Source organism: Rhinichthys klamathensis, unplaced genomic scaffold (assembly GCF_029890125.1).
Source record: "Rhinichthys klamathensis goyatoka isolate OS25496 unplaced genomic scaffold, OSU_Roscu_1.1 h1tg000518l_1, whole genome shotgun sequence".
NCBI classification, from domain to species: Eukaryota; Metazoa; Chordata; class Actinopteri; order Cypriniformes; family Leuciscidae; genus Rhinichthys; species Rhinichthys klamathensis.
In genome coordinates this window covers 168,781-190,000 of record NW_026606997.1, presented here as the reverse complement: position 1 = coordinate 190,000, position 21,220 = coordinate 168,781, and the positions used below count along the sequence as shown (strand labels likewise).

The following is a 21,220-nucleotide window of genomic DNA, read 5'->3' as shown; positions in this document are numbered from 1 at the left end:
CCTCTCACAGCATCTCTTCTCCTCTCTGATGACGAGGGCGGGGCTATAACCTGTCACTCACATGAGATCAGCCAATAGCAAACCACAACCATCCAATCAATTCCTCAAGGACACAATCAAGCCCCGCCCACATTTGTTCTTGTTCCAGAAGCGCTTCACTCGATATACGTCACAATAGAGAAAAGATGAGCGCAACTTCTGTTTCATCTAACAGTAACACGGCTCGTTTCTACGTGCTCACCTGTGTAAGGCTGAAAACAGGCTGCTGGGAGCCAGTAGCACTGGTCCTTTGGGCAGGACAGTTCCTCTATCATTGACCCACTGTAAGTAACCCTTAGTGATGTCTGCCATGCCTATCGCTCGAGCCGAACAGTACAGGAACTTATAACCATTCCTGCAAGAGAAGAATGAAATCAGAAATGATTGGTAAATACACCAGCGTTCAAAAGATTGGGGTCGGCAAGAGGTTTAGATGTCTCTTCTGCTCGCTAAGGCTGCAATTATTTAATCAAAAATACAGTAAAAACAGTTCAATATTATTACAATGTAAAAAAGCTGTTGTTTTTATGTGAATATATAGTAAAGTGTAATTTATTCCTGTGATCAAAGCTGAATGTTCAGCATCATTACTCCAGTCTTCAGTGTCACATGATCCTTCAGAAATCACTCTAATATGATGATTTGCTGCTAAATAAACATTTATGATTATTATCAATGTTGAAAACAGTCGTGCTGCTTCAAATTTTTGTGGAAACCTTTTTTTTTTTTTTTTGCAGGGTTCTTTGATTAATAGAAAGTTTAAAAAAACAGCATTTATTTGAAACAGATTTTTTTTCTAACTTTATAATTGTCTTCACTGTCACTTTATTCATTTAATGCATCCTTGCTGAATAAAAGTATTAATTGGGCTGTTAATATATCAATTACAGAAATAAATGTATGTATTTCACACCATATATTTAAAAAACAGCTGAACAGGTAGACCAGAACGGCAGTGTTTTTAAAACTGTTAAAGTGAGATGTGATATTGCAAAGCCTGCCTATTACATGAGGGAATTTGTCAACAAATATAGTTCTGTCATGACAACTCTCGGAGAGTTTGGTATGGTAATGGTTATGACACTGTTGATATGTTTTATCTTGGCGGAATAAATCTGCTTCGCTGCTGCTGCTGATATTATTGCTGCTGCTTCTGATCATGTATGAGACTTGCTAGTTTGCTACTGCTAATACATACAACACAACGCGCTGCTGTGAGCAAGTAAGACATGCTTCTGCTGCTGTACAATACAGCGTACATGAATAACCCGAAGCAGATCTATACAGGTGGAGCTGGGGACGGTGGAGGGTTTCTGAAAGCGCACTGCAACTGCTACAGCAAATGCTGACCAGTATTTAAAGGTGACATAGTATGCCCCTTTTCACAAGATGTATTATAAATCTATGGTGTCTGTTAAATTTCAGCTCTAAATACCCCCCAGATCATTTATTATAGCTCTTTTTGGGTGTGACCCTTTAAATGCAAAAGGGCTGCAACAACGTATCGAATAAATCGATTAAAATCGATTTCTGAAAGAGTTGGCAACGAATTACATAATCGATTCGTTGCATCGCGTGACGCAGAAATGTTTGAGTATTAAAAAAAAAATGGAGTTGAGCGTGGAGCACTGATCGCGGAGCGAGAGAGAGAGAGAGACCGAGTGTGTCTGAGCATTAGTAATTTGGTACATACTACATAGTAATATATAATTAGGCCTACTATATAAGATATAACTAAAAACAACAATTAAATTCTTACCACTGAATTAGCAGACTGTGATTTGAATCAGATAGACAGACGATGAAAACACTTTCTTGTCTGTCCAAATAGCCTACCACTACAAGGGCAGGGGAATATTTCTTCCACAATTTACAGCACTGAATTTTTCAATCTTTACTCTAATGACTCAGAGAAACACTATATGCTCAGAAAGATGAGCTGCAAAATACCTTACACACCATAGGAGATGGTCAATCCATTGTATTTGTTTTTTAAATATTATTTAATATTGTATTTATATTTTATATACATTGTATTTATAATTAATATTAGGATAGACTAGAGATATTATCTTCTCTTATAATTATTATTATTGCTATTATTATTACCTATTATAGGTAATATATGATAATAGGTGCATTTGCTTGTTAAAAAATGTCAAACATTGTGTTAAAGATTATAACATCTTTGACAAAAACAAAACACAAGTTTGTGAGTGTGTGCATCTGTGAGTGTGAGAGTTTGTGAGTGTGTGCTAGTGTGGTGTAGAGAACAAGTTCGGACGTTCAAACAAATCCTGTTAAGTTTTCTGATTTGTAATTTTCTTTATTTTTTATCAATTATTTATTGTTCTGACAGCAGCTCACTTTATTTTTAAAAAGCCTATATATATTATTTGGCAGATGTAAATCATACATGTGTATGTTTTTTGTTAGTCCATTTTTTTGCACTGGATTTTTTTTCCACGGTGAATTTGCACTGTCAGTTCTGTTTTTTAATAAAGGATTGGAAATTAATGTGTGTTTTTTTTTTTAAGTCCGATTCATCGATTAATCGGAAAAATAATCGACAGATTAATCGAGTATTAAAATAATCGTTAGTGGCAGCCCTAAAAAGATGATCGATCCTTTTTAAACAAGCTTCGGATACTCCAGCAATAACAAACGCAAATTTCAGTCAAATCTCAGAAATAACCCGCAGCGAGTGCAGCCTTACGGAGAGACTCGGGAAGAGTTTCACTTTTAGACGCACCTGGACGTTTCTGAATGTTAGTGGATAGATGGATGTAGTTGTTGTGGAGTTACATTGATTCCTCTCATCCTCATGTTCAACTTTTACACAAGTTGACAGTTCCCTGAGGTCTTAATAAGACGGCTGTGACATTTTTTTGGTCAAATAGTGTTCAGTGCTCGTCTGTGCCGCAATGACAGAACAGTTTCATGTTTTGCTCCAACTTTTGCCATTGTGTTAGAACTGGTTACACTGTTGTAAACCAAATGGCGGCTCCGTGGGTGTAAACGTGCAGATTAAGGGCCGGTAATATTATAATAAGATCCCCTTCCTACGTCAGAAGGAGAGCGAACTCTGATCGGCTCATTATTTGACATGCTTGCAGAGAAAGCCTCACCAAAACAAAGTTACTGGGTTTCACTTTTCACGTGTTCTGAGTTGGTAGAAGCATAGCGGACCCGATTATAGCACTTAAACTTGGGAAAAGTCAGATTTGATGATATGTCCCCTTTAAAGGTTGAGCATCGAGCTCATTGGCTCCCGATACAGCGAGAACCAATCAGCTGTGCCCTATAGAGAATGATGTGATTGCTGGCAGATTGAGCTAAGGATCTATCAGCCGGCGCTATCTAGGGTTTCATGACAGAACTTTGTATATATGCAATTAATTGCAATTAATATAATTCATTAAATGGCATGCCCTTATTTCCAGTGCATCTCAGGGAATTTTTTTTTATTAATACCTTAAAAATATTTGCATTGCTGCTGCTTTAAACAGTTTCTGTATCTATCAAAACTATTATAACAATCGCACATGATTATAGTGAACCACAAATGTTTTATCAAAATCAGACACTTGTGATTTGAACCTTGTGTGTTTCTTACTGATGTATTTTGTGATATAGTTTAGCGATGCCATGATGAGTCCAGTCTTTCCCCAGCTGCGGTAAGATGTGACCCAGCGCATCTGACCTGATACCGTGAAAAAGGTGAACAACGGTTAGTATAATGTCCCACATAGTACCTTGAAATCCTGCAGAGGCTCAGACAAACACACAGACTCACTTAGTGATGGTTCCATCGATGTCTGAGATGATGATTTTGTCATCATAGTTCCACAGGTAAATGGCGGCTTCGCAGCGGCAGGTGCCCTGGTACTGCGTGGTCACACTGAACACAACATTATTGGCCCCTTCACGCAGATTTAGACTCTCCTGCCACACACAATAAATAAATAAAATCTCGAATTCATACAAGTTACACAGATTACACATGTCTAGTTTATTAAAGAGGCCATATTATGCACTTTTTATAAAGTCTTGATTTTGTTTTTGGGCTCCTCTAGAGTCAGTTTTCATGCTTAACTCAACCAGGCCCCACCCCTTTATTCTGCGTATGAATTATTAAAATGAGGAATATTGTGACGTATTCGTTCTCGAAGAAACTCAAGACTACAATGGAGGCGTCTCAGGGAGTTCAGAAACACTGACACTGATCTAGAGAAGAACTCTCTTTGGTGGGAATTTTTCTTTTCATGCTCAAACATTACACAATCTAAAGAAAGATAACTGTAATACAGTCATGAAAATTAATATAAATGGTATTATCTACATTCATTATCTGTTTCTGTGGTGCATTGTTTCAATTTATCTCCAAGTTGCAGAAAGTCCAGGTGCTCCTTACTAAACTCTACCACACAAACGTCCGATATTGATAACGATGATGATATTGTTAGACGTGCTCTTACGATCTGTTCAGAGGTCAGCCGGAGGGATTTGCGATACATCTGACTGATGCACTGCATCATCTCACTGGTCTTCATCATGGACACAGAACCATCCTCATCGCTCGAGAGTTCAACAGAACTCCTGTGCACATACACATAATAAAACAAACAAAAACACCAATTTTTGACTTTACTGTCAAAGATAAAATAAGCAATGCACATTTCCATCAGTCAGCCAACAGTGCAGATAATACTGAGTTTAATCATGTTTAACTGAAGAAAGAGTCAGAATATCAACGGTTAAGAGCTCTCTGAACAGAAGAGGAATCACATTTCTCTGATCGTACCAAACTTACTTAAAAAAATTATGCAATGTTATACAAACGGTTGCATTAGATTTAGTGCGAAGAGAACTCGCTGTGATGTGGTGCACAGATGCATTCAATCTACATTGTTTTCATTTGTTTTTGTCCTGTATTTTTTGGACTTTATACTGATAACTGTTGGTGTGGATGCATGAAGTTTGGATATTAACTTCTGTCGCTGTTGTTTTGTTCCTTTGCATCCTTTTTTGTCTAATATGACACAAATAAACAAGACATTTTTAATGCATCATTGGTGGCTTGTGCTGGTGCATGGCTAGAGGAAGATTTATCAAACAATTGTTTTATTCTCAATTATTTGTGTCAAATGTTATAATGAGGAAAAAAATACCGAGTCCATATATTTAATATTCTGCATGCATGCAAACACACGTCTTACTTCAGGGAAGAGGGTCCAGGAACAGCGGCAGATGCTTCAAGCTGATTCCCTTCTGAGTCGGCCTTTGTGTTTCCCTAACATGGAAAGTTTTTCAAAATAAATGTGCAATGCAGCTTTAGAGATATTCAGGCACAGTCAGCAGATATTGCACAATCATCTCAGGGTTGCTTGTTTCAGTTATAAACATCATTTATTTACTGTTAGATTCTGTTAGTTCAATGAAATGGACTGAATGAAAATGAAATCAGTTCTTACCGCAATATTGTTCAATTCTTTCCTCCTCCAGGAGAACCACCAGCGGCCTGACTTCTTGGGCATCTTATCTTTGACTAGTTGCTCAATGGTGCTCTACAACAACAGAGAAGTCATTATCCCTGAATGATTAATCATTTAAGCACTGATCAATGACCGACCTACCTTTGGTAAAGTCTTCTGGAAAGCTTGAACTGACAGAATCATTGGAGCAGCAACAGCCCAGTTATAATACCTGAAACAAATCAAACACAACGGTAAAACAAAAAACCCTATTAATATCATCAAACTGCAGACCAAAATAAAACAAAAATCTGATTGGGCCATGTCTAAATACATAAAACTGCAAATATAGTTGACTTCACTTCCATTTAATTCAATGTTGATGCACCAAGTTAGTAACCAACCAACAGTTAGGCTTTCTATATTACTTACAAAAATTGTTAGTATATTAAAACTAACATTTCATCCCTGAAATGCACAGATTCTTACTGCTAAATAAAAAAGCATTACTCATACTAACTATATTGCAACAAGCATTTCCTAAAGCTGCTTTGAAACAATATGTATTGTGAAAAGTACTATACCAAAAACTTGAATTGAATTGAAAATGTAGCGAACTTTGAGTTGATGCAGATGACCAGGTTTGGGTCTTCAATTATTCCAGGGTTGTTGACAAAGTCTTGATACTTGACAAGATGCTCTGTAAACTTCTCTGCAACAAATGCAAAAAAAAGTAAAAAAAAAGACATTTGACAAATTTTTCTGTCACTGAAAATAAAATGCTGCATAAAACACCAAAATCACAGCCAATCAGAATACATTTAAAGTTTAATATACGGCTAATTGAAGCAGGAGTTTGGACCAATAATTTTAATAACAGTGATTTAAAAACAAAGATGAAAATATGTTACTATATAGATCACAAAACAACTTTGCATAAATATATAAAATACATATTTCTTTTACTAATAAAAATAATATACCCAAATAATATTATATTTTATTGTATTTATTATTATTGTTAGTAGTAGTAGTAATATAATCAATAAATATTATATTTGTAATGCTGCAGTGCAACAATTGTTTAGTTATTGTGTTAAAAAGCAGAAATAAACCAATCAAATACAATAAAATAAATATTTTTATTTTATTTTATTTTATTTTTATTTTTGAATTTTTACTGTTTTTTTATGTGTTACTGTCAAAAAGCAGAAATAAAACAAAATATACAATCTTTTATTTAGGATTTATTATTATTTTTGCTAATAATAATAATGATATACTCAATGAATATTAAATTTATATTGTATTTACAGAATACATTTAAAGTTTAACATACGGTTATTTGAAGCAGCAGTTTGGACCAATGAGATTTGACAGTGGGCGGAGCTACAAAAGTCTGTGTCGTTCTGTACCTTTACTGATCTGACTGATGTCTCCTCTCCCGCAAAGAGACATGGTGACGTCCAAAGTGTCAGTCGTGGAGTCGGACAGATACTCAGTGCCGCTGTCTGCGTTGGTGCTGCCCAGAGACTGAGGGGAAAGCTGACCCGAGGGAGGAGACGGATCCGACGGGTGGGACGAGCGCAGATCCGACGACTCTGCCTCGCTGAAAACACAGAGGAATTTAAAGAGGACACACGTACTCATTCTCCACATTTAAAATAATGATCAAGTCATCAACAACACAGTCAGAACCATCAAAGACAGTGATCTGTCCACAAAATTCACATTAAAATAACTTTTTCTTAAAGTGGACCCTCAATATTGAAAATTGGTCATCTTTGATGTAGAGCAATTCTTCAAAGTTGGTAATATTACATTTTATTTTTGTTTATTTATAACAAATCGGTAATGCATATTGATAATTTAACTTCTGACCTCTTGGGGAAATAGAGGGCAGCGACTTCAGGGTTAAGACTTAAGAGGTCGTCTAGATAGATATCAGACGGTCCCAAATGTTGACTCCGCTTGACTAGGAAGAACACATACAGGTCAATTGTTCACACCAATTTCAAGCACAGAATAAGTACAGATAATGGGTGCTTCTCAATATCCCCTCAATATCCGAGGATCGAGGCGTGAGGGGGGCGAGGATCTAGGAGTGAGGAGGGCGAGGATCGAGGAGTGAGGAGGTGAGGATCGAGGAGTAGGGGGCGAGGATCGAGGCGTGAGGAGGCGAGGATCGAGGAGTAGGGGGCGAGGATCGAGGAGTGAGGAGATGAGGATCGAGGAGTGAGGCAAGGATCGAGGAGTAGGGAGCGATCGAGGAGTGAGGAGGGCGAGGATCGAGGAGTAGGGGGCGAGGATCGAGGAGTGAGGAGGGTGAGGATCGAGGAGTGAGGCGAGGATCGAGGAGTAGGGGGCGAGGATCGAGGAGTGAGGAGGGCGAGGATCGAGGAGTAGGGGGCGAGGATCGAGGAGTGAGGAGGTGAGGATCGAGGAGTGAGGAGGCGAGGAGTGCGAGGATCGAGGAGGCGAGGATCGAGGAGGCGAGGATCGAGGAGTAGGGGGCGAGGATTGAGGAGTGAGGAGGTGAGGATCGAGGCGTGAGGGGGGCGAGGATCGAGGAGTGAGGAGGTGAGGATCGAGGAGTAGGGGGCGAGGATTGAGGCGTGAGGAGGGCGAGGATCGAGGAGTAGGGGGCGAGGATCGAGGAGTGAGGAGGTAAAGATCGAGGAGTGAGGGGGCGAGGATCGAGGAGTGAGGAGGGCGAGGATCAAGGAGTGAGGAGGTGAGGATCGAGGAGTAGGGGCCGAGGATCGAGGCGTGAGGAGGGCAAGGATCGAGTAGTGAGGAGGTGAGGATCGAGGAGTAGGGGGCGAGGATCGAGGAGTGAGTGAGGAGGTGAGGATCGAGGAGGCAAAGATCGAGGAGTAGGGGGCGAGGATCGAGGAGTGAGTATCGAGGAGTAGGGGGCGAGAAGTGAGGAGGTGAGGATCGAGGAGGCGAGGATCGAGGAGTGAGGGGGTGAGGATCGAGGAGTAGGGGGACGAGGATCGGGGAGTAAGGTGGCGAGGCGTGAGAAGGCGGGGATCGAGGAGTGAGGCGAGGATTGAGGAGTAAGGAGGCGAGGATCGAGGAGAAGAGGATCAAGGAGTAGGGGGCGAGGAGTAAGGAGGCAAGGATCAAGGAGTAAGAAGGCAAGGATCGAGGAGTAAGGAGGCGAGGATCGAGGCGTGAGGAGGTGAGGATAGAGGCGTGAGGAGGCGAGATGCGAGGATTGAGGCGTGCGAAGGTGAGGATCGAGGTGTGAGGAGGCGAGGATCGAGGCGTGAGGAGGCGAGGATTGAGGCGTGCGAAGGCGAGGATTGAGGCGTGAGGAGGTGAGGATCGAGGAGGCGAGGAGTGAGGAGGTGAGGATCGAGGAGTAGGGGGACGAGGATCGAGGAGTAAGGAGGCGAGGCGTGAGAAGGCGGGGATCGAGGAGTGAGAAGGCGAGGATTGAGAAGTAAGGAGGCGAGGAGAAGAGGATCAAGGAGTAGGGGGCGAGGAGTGAGGAGGCAAGGATCAAGGAGTGAGAAGGCAAGGATCGAGGAGTAAGGAGGCGAGGATCGAGGCGTGAGGAGGTGAGGATCGAGGCGTGAGGAGGCGAGATGCGAGGATTGAGGCTTGCGAAGGTGAGGATCGAGGCGTAAAGAGGCGAGGATCAAGGAGTAGGGGGGGCGAGGATCGAGGAGTAAAGAGGTGAGGATCGATGAGTAGGGGGCGAGGATCGAGTAGTGAGGAGGTGAGGAGGTGAGGATCGAGGCGTGAGGAGGCAAGATGCAAGGATTGAGGCGTGAGGAGGCGAGGATCGAGGCGTGAGGAGGCGAGGATTGAGGTGTGAGGAGGCGAGGATCAAGGAGTAGGGGGGCGAGGATCGAGTGGCAAGGAGGCGAGGAGTGAGGAGGCGAGGATCGAGGAGTAGGGGGGCAAAGAGTGAGGCGTGAGGAGGCGAGGATCGAGGAGTGAGGAGGCTTCCTGAGGAGTCATGAGCGAGGAGACACGGGTGTATCCTTTGCGGAAGAGTTTTATCGACTTAACGTGAAGCACGTATAAATTCCTCCTCCCCCCTCAGTCACAATCATTTTAATTTATACTTTACCTTTGCAGGTTATATAAACCACACATCTTACATATTTCAACAGGGTATCTTGCTTTATATTTTATTTACTATGAATTTCTTAAATAACCAAACTTCAACAACATAAGGGCAGATCCTTTGAGCGCTGCTGATGACGCTGTGTGATCAGGAATATTCCAATATACAAAAAAGCTTTCCTTCGATTCCTCCGTCCTCGTTTCTTTTCCTTGCAGCCTTCGGAGCCTCCAGTCCTACAGGAGTGGAGCTGAGAAGCGAGGAAAGGAAGCGAGGAAAAGAAACGAGGATGCACAAATAAGAATCGAGAAGCACCCAATGTAATCCACTACCTTTCCTCTTGTCCTGAGAGTCTGAGGCTTTAGAGGACGACTCGAGAGCTGTCTGATCCTCTGATTGGACGATGGACTCCGTCACTCTAGCGTTGTCAGCGTCCTGATTGGTCAGTGAAGTCTCTAATCCCGCCCCCTCCTCTGAGTCTCCTGTCCTGAGAGTCAGTTTTTCAGCTGAGCTTTGGTGTTTTGGTAAAACCGTGATTGAGTTTATTTCAGTTTCTGCTTCTAAAACCTTTGATTCAGTCTCACTGAACGTGACATGGGTAATGGTTTGGATTTTGGAGATATTATCCTCATCCCAGGTCTCTTGGCTTTCTATGTCAGCATCTGAAATACCTGCATTGTTGACAGCATTGGTCCCATGGATTGTATTAGCAGAGCTAGTTATATCATACGTTTTAGTATCATTGTCTGTGCTGCTAACAGTTTCAGATGTTAAGTCTCTAATCTCGATGTTTTCCAGTGTGGTCAAGGAGTCGTCTGCGGATTGAAAGGTCACTACATCCGTTTCGGTGACCTTAAAGGATGAAGAAACCACTTGGTCATGGCTGGTCGTACCAATCTGAGGTTCTGGTCTCACCACAGTCACAACAGAGTCAGGGTTGTCACTGTCGAAGGATGATTGCCGATGGATGGTACGAAAGTGGGAGTGGTCAGCGGGCGTAATGGAGGAGGGCAGCGAATCAGATTCATCCCTCTCTGCCTGACACACCTACATAAACAAAGATGCACATGCAATCACCTCAGAAAGTCTTATAACAGCCTTGTCCAGGAACAAACCTACAGTCAAACCAAAATGTATTCAGACACCTTCAACATTTCTCACATTATCACAGTTTATTCGCTATAGTTTAGAAAATGGTAATAAAATATGACAAGAACTCGGTTGATATTTCACTGGTTTTGTCCATCCTTCAGTTAAACTCTCACAGATGACTTGAGGAGATTCCCCCTTCCATGTGAAGCGCTTTGAGTGCCTAGAAAAGCGCTATATAAATGTAATGAATTATTATTATTATTATTATGTTGAATATCTGTAAGCTGTTAAATTTAACTACACAATTAGATAATACCAATTATGGTCAACCAATTTTAAAGCAATGCTTCATGTTGTTCAGTCTGTGGTGTAAAAAGGTGCATTAGCAATTAAAGAAAAAACACTTAAGAAAACATGATCAGGTCAAAGTGTCTGAATCATTTTTGGTCCCAAATTTTTATACATTTTACTGGTAGTCACTGTATGAAGAATATTTGTGTATAATATGTCACAGTTTACTTTATTTTGCTCTCCTCACTTACATTAATGAACTATAGAGTCCTGCACTCACTAGTAAAAAATATAAAAAATTATATCTGGTGTCTGAATAATTTTTGGTTTGACTGTAGGTAGGAAGCTCACTAGGCTTCGACACATTCTGACATTTTGAAGGGGCTTAATCTGCGATGAAAGCCTTACGCATGCAGTAGTTTAATGCAGCACGGTACCTTTGGAAAAGCGCCCCAGTTCCACTGCATCTGAGGTCCTAAAGACTCCTGCGGCTTGCATAACTCAGAATCACTCTTAGGAGAGGAGGGCCGACTGTAGAACACACTACAGACAGAGACAACAGAGAAACTCATGATATGAACAGAGGAAGTTAAAATATGGTGAACACATCATTTGAAGATGTTTGAGGATCAGGGCTTGACATTAACACCCGCCAACCCACCAGATGGGTGTGTATTTCAGCAGTGGTGTGTAAGGCAGTCACTCCTACCAGCCACTTTGTCGGGTTGAATTTTATATATATTTTTCAATTGTAGTTTTTTAAAAAGGCATCTGAAATAGCAAACTAAGTGCAATGCATTGTCAAAAATAGCGGGTTTTTGATGCATATCAATAATGAAATATCTGAAACGCTTCCAATACTAATTTTCCGCAGAATAGACACACAATACCAGCTGTGCTTTCTCTCTCTCTCATCTCTCTGACACACAAACCCGGCTCTCTTTACTTACTCGCTTCATTTGCCACTCACACCCAAAGTGTGCGCACACAAAGATGCCCCTCAGTACTAAATTGAGTAATTTTTGCTGCTTATTGGACTTAAACAGTCAAATACACACAGAGTATTTACATAAACACAGTCAGTTATATGTTTTAAGTGAACATAAAGAGTTGAGAAACAAAACGCATGTGTAACAGTATAATGGATCTGTGCGTCAGGTCTTAAAGTGACAGCAGCCTTATAAACCTGCTGTCAAATTATGAGATAATATAAAAAAATATCTATATGGCAGTTTTTTCACCATGATATCGATGTCCAAATTGGGGCCAGTGAAAAATTTTGAGTGGCTAGTAACTTTGGAAAACCATTAGCCACAGTGACTGGTGAGCAAAACCGGTTAAGGATATATCCGTACCTCTCGCTAACAGAACACTCTCCCTCAGAGTGAGGATGAACGTCTCTCGGAGCGCCACACGATTCCTCGTAGGGTTCCTCTGACAGCGAGAAGTATATAGACTTACTGTAGAGAGAAAAAACAAAAACCATTTGTAACTTTCATTTGCTCTTAAAGTCACCATGAAATAAAAACTGAAAATTCTTTTTGTTTTTATGGAATATAAATGATTTATTCGTGCATATCATTATCAGAATAACTCCCTCTCACAGCATCTCTTCTCTTCTCTGATGACGAGGGCGGGGCTATAACCTGTCACTCACATGAGATCAGCCAATAGCAAACCACAACCATCCAATCAATTCCTCACAGACACAATCAAGCCCCGCCCACATTTGTTCTTGTTCCAGAAGCGTTTCACTCGGATATACGTCACAATAGAGAAGTAAAGATGAGCACAACTTGTTTCATGTCGACTTTAAGCCAGAACACAGTAGGTCGCAAGCTCTTAGAAAAGTAATGCGTAGTTGCATAACGAGATGTTGTTTATCCATAATGATCCAATAACTTGAAATACGATACTACTTAATCATCAATATCAAAAAAGGCATTTTCATATGTAAATAAATAACATTCAAAAATTCTATTTGAAATGAATAAGGATCAATAAATAAATACTGATACAAACAAAACACAATAAATTACCTTTATGTATTCCGATTAATTTACCAATTTAACAGTACTTTCTTAGGTGCCTCCAATTAGGGTGTTTAATTAGGGTGTAAGTTGTAACTTAGGGCCACTTAAACTAGGCTGTAGTTTTAAGTATGCATAAGTAATCAAAGCTAGTGTCTTGTTTTATTTCTGCTTTTTGACACAACTAAATGATAGACTACAACAATAAAAATTCTAAAATAAGAATAATCACCAATTATTGTTGATAATAATCCCCACCAATCTTACTTCTTTCTGACAGTTGTCAATGTAAATATGTAAATGTAAAATTCTATTTAAAATGAATAAGGATCAATTAATCAATACTGATACAAACAAAAGTATTTCGTTTAAAAGTATAAATTACCTTTATTTATTATTATGATTAATTTACCAGTTTTCCAGTACTTTCTTAAGTACACTGTCAGTACATGTAAGCGCATGTACTGTAAAATAAAGTGCCTTCATTAAGAGTTTAAGTTTAATTAGTGCATAAGTTGTAACTTAGTGCTTCTTTACGTTAAAACTAGCTTATGCACAGCTGGTGCAACTAGAGCTTCATGAAATAACCAGCCTCCAATCTTCTTTCTGACAGTAGCTGGAAAAGTTCATGTACAATAAGCTTAGTAAACATCTAACCTGGCCGCCAAAAGCGACTCGTCCTTGAGGAAATCCTGGTCTAGACTTTCTCCCTTCTCGTCCGAGGAGGATCTGTCGTCCTCACGCTGCTGATGGTTGTCTGAACGAGCACGTTTACGCCGGCGTTTTTTGCGTCGACTGGAGGAAGACGTGACGGAAGACTCGGTTGTCTCGGACACTTCGAGAACATCAGTGGGGATCGGAGAGGTGCAGAGATGAGCGGGAACCCTCGTCTGACACGGACACGGAGAGAGAATCGTGAAAACCACAGCAGAACATTAGACGAGAGATTCGTGAACTCAGTCATCCGGACAAACCTCAAAATCCTCGTTCTCCTCCACGAAGAACGCCTCTCCATTATCTCCCAGCTTCATATGCAGGCTCACAGGCTCCCCGTTGATCTCGATATCCACCTGTGGATGGGCGAATACAGCGGTTACGTCATGTGACCTGAACTGGAGCAATACTTAGGAATGTGGATTCTGAAAACCAACCAATTTACGAGGGAAATAAGATTTTCTTCTCTTTTTTTTTAAAATAAAATGATGTGCAATGTAGACATACTGAAGCCTCTTACATTATCCATGAGCTCATTAACATATGAATGGTCTGCAGAGGTCATTTAAATAATGAAGTCTTAAAGGTACAGATGCAAAAAAAAAAAAAAAACATGTTTATTTCTAATGGTTATAGTGATTGGAAATGGCCATTAAAAACTTTGTGCAAGAAGCTTTGGCACACTATAAAAAAATGCTACAAGGTGTAAAATGCAAGGACAAAATAATATTGCTGAATGCAATTATCCATGGTATTAAATTAGCTGTAAAATATAAAATAATGTTAAATCAAATTAAATGAAATGCTGAAAATACAGGTGAAACTAGTTCATTTATTTCAGTAATTCAACTTAAAAGGTGAAACTAATATATTATATAGACTCATTACACGCAAAGTGAGATATTTCAAGCCTTTATTTGTTATAATTTTGATTATTATGGCTTACAGCTATGAAGACCTTTTCACAATATTCTAATTTTGAATTTGGGGTTTTCATAAGCTGTAAGCCATAATCATCAAAATTATAACAAATAAAGCCTTGAAATATCTCACTTTGCATGTAATGAGTCTATATCATATATTAGTTTAACCTTTAAAGTTGAATTACTGAAATAAATTAACTTTTGCACGATATTTTCGAGTTTCACCTGTATGACTGCAAATAAATTAATAAAAAAGGTTGATTTAAATTTAGTTTAAAAATGAAGGTAAATGAAATTCCACTGTTGAATGGAAATATAACTGCCATTAAATATCCTGTAAAAATAAAAATAAATAATAGTTTCATTTAAAATTAAAGGAAATGCCACTGATTTCACATTAAAATATGACTGTCATCACTGTCTAGCAAAATGGAAAAAATAATAATAGTAGAACTTGGTAGTTAATTTCACTATTTTTGACACATTTAATCGCTTGTACATCTTGACAGCTATTTCCTGCTAACAAGAGGTTCTCTGGTGTTAAAGTTTGGTTAGTTTTGAGAAAGAGGAACATTTTGTCAGACAAGCACAAGAGCTTTAACTAATGTCATTCAGAAGAACACAAACACAGATTCCTCTAGATCTGCATTAATATGATGGCAGATTCCACACTCCAGCTCACCACTTTCTCTTTGGACCGCAGGACTCCCAGTTTCCCGAAGCGGACGTGGAACGGGGAACACTGGTAAGTGCCATCAGGCTGGCGAACCACGATCACGTCGATGCCACCGGTGAGTGTGGCCGGGTTCAGACCGCGATAAAGCTCCTTCACCGTCACAAACACCGTCTCGGCCAGCTGACCCACGTAGTTCATGGTCTGGGACTGAAGAGTGAGACACACAAAGATTAGGAGTGAGTTTCAGCTCATGTTTTACTCCTTAATATACGACTGTGACCTTTGCACACAGAGCAAGAGTCTGACAGTGCGCAACATCTCAACTTAATGATCATGACATGCTGGCAGATCTGAAGTCACGCCAAAACTGATTGAAAGCATTGCCTTCATTTGTGACACAATCTGACACGATATAAACTGAGTCAGGCCGTTTATAACACACAGGATAAGTGCATGTAAATTGGTAATACGTTCCTTAATCTCTTCGGTGTTAGGACTTTATCAGTGGAGCAAGTTTTTATTTTAAAAAAACCTGCACTGATGAATAATAGTAATAGGATGAGTTTTGATTTGATGTTGACATTAAGAAACACTTGAATCTCTTTAGCTCAGAGGACGACATCTTTAACAGCTGGTTAAACATCTTTCTGATCCATTTTCATTTTATATAAATCAAGCAACTTGCTGAAGTAGCAAAACGCCAGAGGCTGAGCTTGAGATGTACGAGGACAGAGATTTTTGAGCATTAAAAAAAACTGATATCAGGCATTGTAATATGTCAGGCTTGAGAAAAACGTCACATAAAAATACTTTTGTACAACACCAAATAAGATATGACCAGACCAGACGTGACCTTTTTCTTAATAATAAGATCATTAATGAGTAAATGGTGCAGTCTCAGCCGGGTCTGGATGACAAGCAAGTGAACAAACAAAAACACAAACTCAGTTCAACGTTTGGATTGTGATTTTCCAAAGGCTGTCTGATGGCCGTTATGAAGACATAAAAATACAGTTTCTTCACAGCAAATAAGACGTTCCTGAAATTAAATGAGCACAACAATTACAGAAAAATCACTCAAAACATTTGAAAACACCTGTCAATGCCGTCTGATATGACAACTAATACCTTGTCCTTGTGCCACAAATCATAAATCATCATAACATACATTTTAGCTCATTGAATCATTTATGCAGAGGCTGACCGTACATTAAACACATTTTTAGCACTGAACCCTAAAGCATGACATGAAAATAATAGACAGAAAAAACTAATTCTTAATCTTAAAAAAAATATATATATTGATAGGCTTTTATGGCTCATATAGTTGAGATATAAAAAAGCAGCTCAATTTTATTCAGAGGCGCAAACTAAGCAGAAATATGCAATTTGCTGCAGATGCTGATATTTATAAGACTAAATTCTGATAGTTTGTCATGTAAAAACTTTATAACAGTACAACAGAATGCTCATATTAAATGCATTTAAATAATATAATATAATATGTCTTGAGATATTTAAATGCTTAGTTTTATGATCAAAGCTCTGTAGTTTTAAAACATATAATACAAAGCAATTCAATGATGATTGAGAGATGAACAAATAGGCTAAACCTTCCCCAAAAGCCTGCTGATCATATTTCATACTCATGATTTAAAAAAAAGATGAATAATTGAATAAACCAAAGTTGCTTAAATCTAGTGTTTATCTTGAAATATTACTAACAATATTGTTTACTTGATAAAATCAGTGCAGATTTGGCAGCAGAAAGACGTAAAGCTCGAGCTGAAGGAGGACGTTTGTACCGTTAAAAAGGTTTTTACATGATATAAAATATGAACTATCAATCAGACGACAGAAGGACTGTAGGAGATCGTGTGCGACAGGTTTAGCAGATCATTTATCTGGACTTAGAAATATCAAATACGATAGGCTTTACTGAGTTAAAAATTGCTAAATAAAAAACTTTTTTCATTCGAGGGAATTATAAATCGACATTAACAGAGGAAACTCTTCCGCTCTGACGATCCATGAAGAGCACATACCCAGATCGACAGATGATGATGATGACGAAGGCCTGTAAAGCCGGGAACCCTCCACCCCTCAGCCATCGAGGAGTACAAACCTCCTTCATCCTACAGATGAGCTCAACACCAACTATCTGGATAGATCATCCACACGTAGAGGATTGTGTGCAGAGCTTATTTTACTTAAATTCAAGCCCTTTATTCTGTCTCTCTCTGTGAACCGTGTGTGTGGAACGAACAAAGAAGGTAATACTGGTGGTTCTGAGAGAGACCCAGTACATTCAAGCGCTCACACACACACACAACACAAAACACATCCCACCCAAACACCATCTGAAATCACACACACGGTGACCCGGCTACACAACATAGAGCATTACAAACTAGTATTATTTCAACATTAAACCAGCTAAACATGAAAACAGCATGCACACACACACAGAGAGAGAGAGAGAGCATGAAAACCATGCCAGCAGTTTCCTCTGCTATTGTGTGGAATTGTGTGTGTTTGAGAGAGAGAGAGAGAGAGAGAGAGAGAGAGAGAGAGAGAGAGAGAGAGAGAGAGAGAGAGAGAGAGAGAGAGAGAGAGAGAGAGAGAGAGAGAGAGAGAGAGAGAGAGAGAGAGAGAGAGAGAGAGAGAGAGAGAGAACAAACCGGCTGTCTAATTCTGTCCGACAACGCTGTCAATTTACAGACTGATGTGAACATTCATCCATTCAACATCACATAAATCTGGACTCGACTCAGACCTGAGGAACTGATGTTGAACCTCGCACAGGGGTGAGTGAGCGACTGTCTGTCAATCTTCACGATGACCTTATGACCTCTGAACAGAGCATCACTCAAACCCTGTGTGCGTTCAGTATATATGTGTACATCTCGGCTGCCTTGAGTAAACTTTACATGCTCATCCATGTAGAAAAATAGAAATGTCATTAAAACTGTACTTTTGAAAATATTTAGGCCAGAAATTTTAACAACTGTTAAACACCTGGGACAGTATGCATGGCAAAAATATCACACAAAAATACAGTAAATTTATACATAGGCATAATTTATATGTGTGCCTTAAACTAATTTTAAGTAATTAAGCATAACATTAGGTCAAAATGAGATGCATAAGTTCTGTCCAAATGACTGAATTTACACTACCATTCAAAAGATGTTTTAATGTTTTTGAAAGAATCTCCTCTGCTCACCAAGGGTGCATTTATTTGATGAAAAAAACAGTAATATTGTGAAATATTATTACAATTTAAAATAAGTGGTTTCTATGTGAATACATAGTAAAATGTAACTTAAAGTTGAATTTTCAGCATCATTACTCCAGTCTTCAGAGTCACATGATCCTTCAGAAATCACTCTAATATGATGATTTGATGCTCAAGAAATATTTATGATTATTGAAATAAATGTCTTAACTGTCATTTTTCATGCATCCTTGCTGTATAAAAGAACTTAATTTTGTTTAAAAATAAAATCCACCAGCTATCTGAGAAAACCATTGTGGCAAGTCAAGACAAATCTAAACGTTTAAAAGAAAACTATCATGTTTGAGCAGGACTGTAAATGAATAATTTAATCCTGTTGCAGTTTAACAGTACGCTACACTACGTCACATTGAAACATGAGAAGAAACCCCTTATTTTAGACGTTTAACATGATTAAACGGATTCTTTAACACTCAAATGACTTCCAGAATAAAGAGATAATAATAAATACCAAATAAATCCGTTGTTTTGTAAGACTCCGTGTCCACTGTCGAGCATCAAAGTCAAACAATTTACAAACTGTTCTTACAATTCGCATATAAAGTCGTCTTTAGAACATTTCCTGACTTTATGTTTCTATAAATAAACACTAAAGCTTTAAGTAAACAATCCAATGACTCTCTAGTCTAAAACATCTGATGTTGTTACAATCTACGATGAACAAATACAAACCGTAGCTGTTTATAAACACAACACAATCATTTTGTATGACAAAAACTGATAAACAAACACATTTAACAATAATATCATGTGAAATTATGAAGTTAATTCGATCGCACTTACCTCAAAACACAACAGCGATTCATTAGAAACTTCCTGCACTCTAACGCCCACGTGAGCACGTCAATCAAATGACATCCAATGACAGGCTAGGACTCGTCTCGGGACACGCCCTCTGTTGACGTGTGAGTTTGTTTCACAAGTGTCAGTGAAGAACCGCTAGAGGGGGCGTGTGTAATCTTTATTTATTATTTTCTTTTTTAGCGTTTATTTTAATGTTTATATGATGTATACGATTTATAATAATAATAATAACTCTCAAAATAATAATTCACAAAAGTTTTTCTGGTTGACATTTTCGAAAGAGTGTCACTCTCATTCTTAAAGGGATAGTTCACCCAAAAAATAAAATGCTGTCATCTTTTACTCAATTTGTTACAACAATTTATGAGTTTCTTTGTTCTGTTGAACACCCCAAAAAAATTTTTTGAAGAATGTTTGTAATCAAACAGTTTCTGGTCTTCATTGACTTTATACTTTGGAAGTCAATATGGATCAGAAAGAGTTTGATTACCAACATTCTTCAAAATATCTTTATCTTTTTATGTTCAACACATGAAAGAACTTCTACAGGTTTATAACAACTTAAGGGTTAGTAAACAACAGCAGAATCTTTATTTTTGGGTGAACTATCCCTTTAATAAATGCTATCACCTAAAAAACATAAAATACTTTGTCACACATGGCATTTGTCGAAATGTATATTGTTCAGAGATCTGAAATAACATATGCTAGTAATTACTTTTGTCAATCAAACTGACGAAAAAAAATCATAATGTCCTCACAGCGATTATGTCATGTGTTTATTAATAATGTGTATCCCAGCATTAAATAAAATCTATAACTGCTGTGCTTATGCTCAATCACCATCATATTTTCAGTGTTTAGACACTCTGTAAAGACACACTCTGTAAATGGTAATTAATTCCAGCTTTAATGATGGATATAAAAGACCTATTCCAAGAGCAGTAAGATAATAACTTCCATAAAAATAATAATAACTCTCTCTCATGTGGTTCATGGCTCATGTCAAACTTAACGGCCCTGGAAGACAATAACTAAACTACCGTCATGCATAAAAGTGAGAGTTATTTAATATAAACAGAGTTATCCAGGGAACAGAGTTCCAGTAGATTTGGCCAGATCACTGTCGCTCCAAGGCATGTTACACCAGGGGTTTTAAGGAATGTACACAAACGCACTCATCCCTCATGATGCGAGGCCAGTTCTCTCTAAATAAGGCAGCTTATCTCTTTTCCTGTCATTTCATGTTGATTCCTCCGGGTCTCTCGTTCTCTGTGTGCCTTCAACACAAAGACAGGCTGAGCATTCTTTGCCCTTATATGGTAAATCCCTGCTGTGGGCCGGCTCTGTCTGGGAGAACGGAGAGCTCTGATTGGCTGAGAGTAAAGTGGGAGGGGCGCATTACTCGAGCTGATGCTCTGAAGAAACTTCTGTGTCCCGTAAGTGTAACTGTCTCACTCTCCAACACAAAGACAACAGACACAAGACCACAATCTATCAGCTGTAGCAAAGGTGAGTGAATTGTATTTGGTTTGGTTTCGTGTGCTTAGAAGTCTTAGGCTTTCCGCAAAAGTTGTGGATGAATTTAGGCAGGCACTGAGGAAAGATCTAGATGGAGCTGGTGACGTATGTTGGGAGTTATGGAGCTAAAACTGATCCAAGATCATCTCTTATACCGCAGAGCAAAGGATCTGGACATTTGAATGCTTTCTTTTAGTGTCCAGTGAGTGAATGCTGTGCTTTCTAATGCATTTCTGTTATAGATCCAGGAGTTTTGTCCTCCTCAGTGATGGTCATA

General features: G+C 39.0%; 1 protein-coding gene across 1 annotated transcript in view; it reads right to left on the bottom strand.

The window, feature by feature from the left end:
- Positions 1-19,551, bottom strand: part of zgc:123305 — a 23,688-nt gene extending 4,137 nt beyond the window's left edge. Inside the window, exons 1-17 of the mRNA XM_056238328.1 lie at positions 19,402-19,551; positions 15,327-15,527; positions 13,982-14,077; positions 13,665-13,897; positions 12,333-12,437; positions 11,415-11,520; positions 9,927-10,641; positions 7,395-7,488; positions 6,929-7,122; positions 6,132-6,225; positions 5,676-5,745; positions 5,514-5,606; positions 5,259-5,332; positions 4,518-4,638; positions 3,836-3,984; positions 3,656-3,742; positions 242-394 (exon numbers count right to left, since the gene is read on the bottom strand). Coding sequence (XP_056094303.1) covers positions 242-394; positions 3,656-3,742; positions 3,836-3,984; positions 4,518-4,638; positions 5,259-5,332; positions 5,514-5,606; positions 5,676-5,745; positions 6,132-6,225; positions 6,929-7,122; positions 7,395-7,488; positions 9,927-10,641; positions 11,415-11,520; positions 12,333-12,437; positions 13,665-13,897; positions 13,982-14,077; positions 15,327-15,518 — 2,576 coding nt within the window. The 5' untranslated portion in view covers positions 15,519-15,527; positions 19,402-19,551. The remainder of the gene's footprint in view (positions 1-241; positions 395-3,655; positions 3,743-3,835; positions 3,985-4,517; positions 4,639-5,258; positions 5,333-5,513; positions 5,607-5,675; positions 5,746-6,131; positions 6,226-6,928; positions 7,123-7,394; positions 7,489-9,926; positions 10,642-11,414; positions 11,521-12,332; positions 12,438-13,664; positions 13,898-13,981; positions 14,078-15,326; positions 15,528-19,401) is intronic.
- Between the last annotated feature and the right edge of the window lie 1,669 nt (positions 19,552-21,220).